Source organism: Chrysochloris asiatica, unplaced genomic scaffold (genome assembly GCF_000296735.1).
Source record: "Chrysochloris asiatica unplaced genomic scaffold, ChrAsi1.0 scaffold00502, whole genome shotgun sequence".
NCBI lineage: Eukaryota > Metazoa > Chordata > Mammalia > Afrosoricida > Chrysochloridae > Chrysochloris > Chrysochloris asiatica.
Genome location: NW_006409020.1, coordinates 733,566 through 741,184, shown reverse-complemented (window position 1 = coordinate 741,184; position 7,619 = coordinate 733,566). Strand labels below are relative to the sequence as shown.

Below are 7,619 nucleotides of genomic sequence, written 5' to 3'. Positions count from 1 at the left end.
TCAAACCATACACAAATCATTGCTACTTATCAGACTACTGATTACACTTTCTTAGTAACATAAGTTTCCACTAATCATTAATGCTTGCACTACTTCATTATTCTTACTGATTATCAACTTTCTGTCCTACATAATGTATTATTATTTTTATAATAAAGGTAAAACTAACATCTACTTATTTATTTTTCTAAAGTATTCATTAAATTGCTTGAAAGTTATATGGCATAAAGCCCAACTTGGCTAATTGCTACAGGAAGTATAGATTATTGAATCAAAACTATCTTTCACTTAAGTTCATTATTGTCTGCTTGTTTACGCAGGTGTTTGTATGTAAGGGTTTGTGAATTCTAGCTACTGATTGTGGTGAGGTTTATGGGGTAGGTCAGCTTGACTCTAAATGCTATCTGCTTTTGTGGCCCACAAATGCAGTTACTCAGGTTTTCTAAGGAAAGGGAGTAATTTATACAGTTTCTCTTTGTATTCAATCCACCAAGGCTGAAAGCAATTGCTGCTTAAGCTAGTTTTTCCTAAGGTTTGTAGAACTCATAGTGAAAGTTGAGAATATTACTAAATTATATATATATTTATAAGTAAAATTAAGATTATTCTATAGAGAAGGTAGAAAGCAACTTCTGAGAGCTATCTGTTTCGTCAGACTACTCTATTATTCACTGGACTGTGTCAAGCATTAAATCGAAGCTGTCCTCTACACTCATCGGCTGCTCCCAGCAGATATGCTGCCAGGTTAGGAAGAAAGTCTGTGAGAGAAATTATTTTCTAAATTTTGCTGGATTTTCACTGGAAGATCCTAGCCTATTCTCAATTTGAGAGAGATCAGAGGAGAAAAGGACAAAGATATAGGTGGGGCCCTCATAGCTGGCAACTTTTCTGAGAGGAAAATGGGTTAGGGATCTTTTTTTATCTTGGTCTTGGGCCAGGGGATTTGTTCTGGCTCATGGAATTTGGGGATGCAGAGGGTTGGGGTAGAGATGGGGGTGAAGTTAGGGAATCTAGTGGAGGAGGTGGAGTTGATGGGAAAGGCTCAAGGGGAGTGGGGGTGGCAATAAAGTGGGAATCATCTGCGGGGTCAAAAGAGGTTTCTGGGGGTGTTTCGGAGTCTTCATTATTTGGGGGATTTGGGAGTTTTTCATTGAGAAGTATTTGGTAAATGGAACATTTGGAGCATAAAGATGGCCTTGACTGAAGATAGAAAAAGGCATGGATAGGGGACCTCCGACCACTTTCCGTTCCTTTGGGGGAACTTGTCTAGATCTCTGAGAACTCCATAATTGAAGGTGCCATTTTCAGGTCAGTGGTTTTGGTTGTCTAGGGGGGTATTAGGGCCAAAGTTGCTTGCAAAGTGTAAAGAGGCATTTCAGCTTGATTTCAGATAGTAAAAGAAGATTTTGAAATTGAACAAGAGACACCCCAGTGGGGTCTCTTTTTCTGTTGTTGAGATATTGGTTCCCATAATTTTGGTGTGTTCAGTTAAAGGAAGAGGTAAGAAGGAGTGACTGGGACACATGGTGTTTCTCTACAGGGTGTCCTGAAGAGAGAAACACCAAGGTCAGGGACAGGAGAGAAGGCCAGAATAAACAGAGCATCTATTACTGCATGTACAAATATAGAATGTCTGTACATGCAGAAAAAGTAGTAAAATAAATTGATAAACACATGAAAATACTGGAAAAAAATGATGAAAAATTCTAGAGTGAATTTTCAGAAGAAAAACAATTTTTATCTATTTAAGTTTACTTAATATCTAATAAAATTTTCTGCAAGTATTGATTAAGCACTTATCTTTCAGGTAATACTAGAATTGCACACAACTGTATGAAAAATCAGATGTCATGATTTAAACCCATTTTCTCACAATATAAAGAAAAATGTATGTTACTGTCATGTATTTACATTACAAAAGGTACTTATAAAACTCTAAAGAAATAAATGTAGGTCTCTTTATACTAATTACATTCAGCATTAATCAATAAATAGAATAGGTTTCATAAAATTTACATTTTAGAGATGAAGGCTCAGAAAACAGCCCATGAGTCTTAGAACACTACAGAGTCATCATTTTTAATGTTTCTTAACAAATATTCATAAATATATTTTATAAGTATTCATAATTTATGTTATACATCCATAATGGATATTTCAATTTCTGGATAATGGTGATTATATACAGATGTTTTGGGGCTGTTTCTAAAAAATGCAAATAAAAAATGTAAACAAAAAACACAATAATCAGAAAAGAAAATGACAGTCTCTTCACATGTACAAGATATGTGACACAGAGAAGAAACTGGTGGACAGCAGTAAATGGCATTGGCTGGTCTCAAAAGATCAGTGAACCAGAAATGTTTACTACCCTGGGGTCTGAATGATGATCAGTGTGTTGGGCTCATTAGGAACTTTGGATTTTGAGTCTCCAGGGATATAGACACCTGAAGCAATCAGCCAGTGACATTTCACTTAAGGACTCTTCCCCTTCAGGGAGGTAGAATATATGACCATCTTATCCAGAGATTACCTTTTATGACCAGGATCCTACTGCTTTACAGAGACCAACTGTCATTCCAGAAGACAGACCTTCAGTCTTCTGATAAAGAGCAGATATCAGCCATCACTACTCAAGGATGCCAGACAGGTAACCAAATATCCACTAGTTAATGTTTGAAGAGGAGAGCAGGTGTTTTACAACAGGAACATGCAGGAAATGTTGGAGACTACACTCCCATAGGAAGCTTGCTTCTCTGTCAATTCCTTTAGATATCTTCAGGAGTTCTCATTCTGCTAATCTTTTGCTCTATCTCTAAAATCAAAAAGAAGATTTATTTCTTGTTGTTGAATAATAACCTAACCCTTGTCAAAGATGATTACTGTGGCAAAATTCACTGATATTTAGATGCATTCTGTGGTGGTGGTGGTAGAGAAGGGTTTGTCAGATTCATTTCTCTTAACTTCTTGATTGTTAGTACATATTTTCATTATCTTCACTGCCTGCCTCTGATTTCTGGGGAAGGAAGTAGAGTCCCAAATTGATTCAACATTCTGCTTACCAAGTCTATTTATTTCTTTTTTTTAAAAGCTACTAAATATTCAAACTGAGCATCAAACATATATGTTATTGTTGTTCACTGCTGTAGCGTCAGTTATGACTTATCATGACCCTCAATAGGATTTCTAAATAGTGGATATAGGGTCAAAACTGTCAACCATGTAGTTAGCAGTTCAATACTTATCGTACACCACCACACTACGACTCCACTGTAGCATAAGCACAGATAATCTAAAAAGTAGAATGCCCTTCTCTACTCTTTCAAGAATACATAATGATTGACAATCTGCACCATAAGCTTAGATGTCTTTATTTTCTTTTATAAAAAAATCAAATAATGTGCATACACAAGGTACACTTTCTGTATGCACCTCAATTTCTCTTGTTCCTTCCCTAAGACAATATCTGACTACAATGCTGCTGCTGTTGCCAGTGATCCAGAAATCACAATTTTATTGTATTTTCACCCCATATTTCCATCAGATTCATCAGCGATATACAATCCAGAAACTTCACAGATGATTCCAAATTCCTTCTCCTGGGACTGACAGAGGATGCAGAACTGCAGCGCCTTCTCTTTATGTTGTTCCTCATCATGTATCTGGTCACTGTGCTTGGAAACCTGCTCATTATTCTGGCTGTCAGTTCTGACTCCCACTTATATACTCCAATGTATTTCTTTATCTCCATACTGTCCATTACTGACATCTGTTTAAGCACAACTACCATCCCAAATATGCTGGTGAACATCCAGACACAGAATAAGAGTATCACTTATACAGGCTGCCTTTGCCAGATTTTCTTTGTCCTGGTTTTTAATGGTTTCGAAATTTGTCTTCTTTCAGCAATGTCTTATGACCGCTATGTGGCCATTTGTCACCCACTGAGGTATATGGTCATCATGAATCCCTGCTTCTGTGGTCTGATGATTCTGTTTTCTTTATTCATTAGTATGGTGGATGCCTTTGTCCACACTCTGATGGTTTTGCATCTGTCCTTCTGCACAGAAGTGAAAATCCGTCAGTTCTTCTGTGAACTTGCTCAGATCCTCAAGCTTGCCTGTTCCAGTACCTTCATCAATAACATCTTCATATATTTTTTTGGTTGCATATTGGGTGTTGTTCCTTTCTCTGGGATCATATTCTCTTACACTCAGATTATTTCCTCTGTTTTGAGAATACCATCAACTAGTGGAAAGTATAAAGCTTTTTCTACCTGTGGGTCTCACCTCTCAGTTGTTTTTTTATTCTATGGGACATCTTTTGGTGTGTACATCAGTTCTATGTTTTCACACTCTTCCATAAACACAGCAGTAGCCTCAGTCATGTACAGTGTGGTCCCTCAAATGATGAATCCTTTTATCTATAGTCTGAGAAATACAGACATAAAGGTAAGCTTGAGAGAACTCATTGGTAGGATTCCTTTTTCAAATGATTTTGCCATTGTGAAAAGCCATTAATGTAAAGAATTGCCACTCCTAAATATCCTTGAGGATCAACATTTGAATTAACTGCACTCAGTTTCATCATCACCAAATAACATAATTGCATTTTTCTCAGTGATTTTTTGGTTGTTGAGAGATGTTTGGACATCATCTGTGTAAAAAAACCTTTAGTGTTAATACTTTAAAAACTCTCAAATAATAATTTACTCAAACATTAAAGTGAACTTTCTTTTATTAGAATGACTTTATAGGTGGGAATGCAGAAAAACAGGACACTAGTCATGCATACAGTGACTTCATTTTAGAATTCATTTTCCTCATGGTCTTTAGATTGCTGTAGAAGACATGGATGTAACACCACACATGATACTCATAGGGAAATATCCTACCTTCCTTCCTGTACATAATGTGAAGAGACTTTTTGACACAATCATTAGAAAACATGTGTTTTGTATTGGGTTAGGTGGTGGCTTCTTTTTTTCTTGGTGGTGGTTTCTATAGTTGTATTTCCACATCCTAATTCTTGGAACCCATGAATATTACTAGTATGAAAAAGAATGAACATTATGTTAATTCAACAAATGGCCTATATAGAGGAGTTTAAACCTGACATATGCTGATGGGTCTATTTCCAATCATATTTTTAAAATACAAAAGTGCAAAAGACACGTGAATATGTTGTTGTTGTTGTTAAGTACCTACAGCTAGGTTCTGACCCAGAACAACCCTGTATAGGATTTTTGAAGAGCAGCTGGTGAGCTTGAACAGCCAGCCTTGCAGTTCAAATAGCTTTGCAGTCTGATGCATTAACCCACACTAGGAATCCACAGATAAATATGTTTTTGTTGTTGTTAGGTGCCATTGAGTCAGTACCAACCCATAGCAACCTTATGCACAGCAGAACAAAACACTGCCCGATCCTGGGCCAACCTCACTACTGTTGCCATGCTTGAGCCCATTAATGCTGCCACTTGACCAATCCAGCTTGTTGGGGGTCTTCCTCTTTTTCTCTGACCCTCCACCTTACCAAATGGTTTGAGCTGCAATGTCAGCTGGATAGTAATTTGCTTGGGAAGTGAACCTGTAAGCACTTAATATAATACTTGCTGAAAAGTAAGTACTCACTAAAATTTAACTAGTATTGTGTTCCAATTCTTGCCAATATACATATATTTTGCAATCCTTTCACTTTTACATATTCTTGCAGTTGCTTCAGAAAATATATTTGTTTGCCTTTATTTTAACTTCTATCATAAATTCTTTCAATTTTTACTTATGTAACCAAATAAATAGTCATTGAATAAATATAGCAAATTTAGGGAATGCAGTGGCTTCATAAGTTAAGTGATAGACTGTGTTCCAAAGTTTGGTTGTTTGAACTCTGTAGCTCTTCATGAAGAAAGATCAAGCTCTTATCTCTTACAGAAGATTTAAGATCTTTGGAAGCCACTTTCATAGTCACCATTTGTCAGAACGAACTCACTAGCACACATGACTTAAGAACACCAACGTATTTCAAATTGGTAATCTTTTTCTGACTTTTTGTTTTTGTTTTTGTTTTCTTCACATTGACTTATTGAAAAGAAAGAATGTGAGTTTTTATTTTATGCTTACTCATCTTCCTTAGCTGTTCCTCTTTCACATCTCTAGTGGAATCCATACAGAGGAGTGACATTAATTAAATCACTGGATTCATAGGAGTATTGTCTATAGTCTTAGTCCTTTTACCCAAACCTTTTTAGTGTCTCCTTTTGAATAAAGTTTTTTCTACAAACAAGTAATTTACTTTGAGAAGGAGGTTTTGAGACTGAAACAGAAGAGGAAAAAGGTCAATTTGCAGGATTATGGAGAGAACATTTCCCATAAGTACAAAAACAATTCTGATGTAAGTCAGAATCATCTTTCTGTATAGAGTAGTGAGAAGAATGGGGTTCTCACAGAAAAATGTCACAGTTCCAGGAGAGTCGTTCCTTCTTTTCATCAGGTTGGGTGAAAGGAGAGCAAGGGAAAAGGAACTCTCATATACAGTTGGTGGTCTTGTAACTTGGTAAAAAATATACGATGATTCATAAAAAAACATATAAATACTCTGACGACTAGGTGTTTATCATAATTATGACAAGAATAGATATAGGATACACACATCAGTGCAGCACTATTCAGAATACCACAAAGATGATAAAAAACTAAATGTCCATCAACAGATGAATAATGGAATACTATGTGTGATAGTTCTTTGTCAGTTTGTCATACTGTGGTGGCTTGTGAGTTGCTATTATTCAGAAAGTTATGCCACCGGTGTTTTAAATACCAGCAGGGCCACCTATGGTGGACAGATTTCATATGAGCTTCCAAACAAAGACAAATTAGAAAGAAAGAGTGAGAAACTGCTTCTGAATCTTTAGTCACTGAAAACCGTATGAATAGCAGAGAAAAACTATCAGATATAGTGCCAGAAAATGAGCCCCTCATGTTTGAAGGCACTCAAAATTCGACTGGGGGAGAGCTGTCTCCTCAAAGTAGAGTTGACTGTGATAACATGATTGGAGTAAAGCCCATAGAAGAAAAGCCCATGGGACCTTCATTTGCTTATGGGGCACAACTCAAAATGAAGAGAAACAGCTGTAAACATCCATTGAAAATTGGAACATGGAATGTACAAAATATGGATGTGGGAAAATTGGAAGTTGTCAAAAATGAAATGGAACGCATAAACATGGATATCTGACCAGCAGAGTTTACTTTCTTTTTCTCTGTCTGGTGCCTGTTTCTGCTTGGTTATCTGAATTTCAGTTCTTAGGATTTGAGTAAACTGTCTGCCTTATTACTTGCCGATTTGAGGAGTTACTAGCATCCTGGCATTTTACTTCTTGACCTTGGATTCATTCATTTCAGCAGCCAGGAACCTCTCATCTGAACTGCCGATCTTGGAATAATTTGAACATGCAGCTGTGTGAGTCAGGAGAACCCTTCACTCTGATATGTGACACCTTTTCTGGGATTTAGCTAACCTCTTCAACTGAAGCTGGGTTCTATGAAGAAAAACGCAGCATCAGGATTGGAGGAAGACTCATTAACAACCTGCAATATGCAGATGATACAACCTTGCTTGCT

General features: G+C 36.7%; 1 protein-coding gene across 1 annotated transcript; it reads left to right on the top strand.

Moving 5' to 3' along the window:
- Window positions 1-2,639: 2,639 nt before the first annotated feature.
- On the top strand, window positions 2,640-4,520 carry LOC102836320 (olfactory receptor 7G2-like). The gene is made up of 2 exons (XM_006877468.1): window positions 2,640-2,650; window positions 3,503-4,520. The coding sequence occupies exons 1-2, from the start codon at window positions 2,640-2,642 to the stop codon at window positions 4,518-4,520; spliced, it is 1,029 nt and encodes a 342-aa protein (XP_006877530.1).
- The last annotated feature ends 3,099 nt before the right edge of the window (window positions 4,521-7,619 follow it).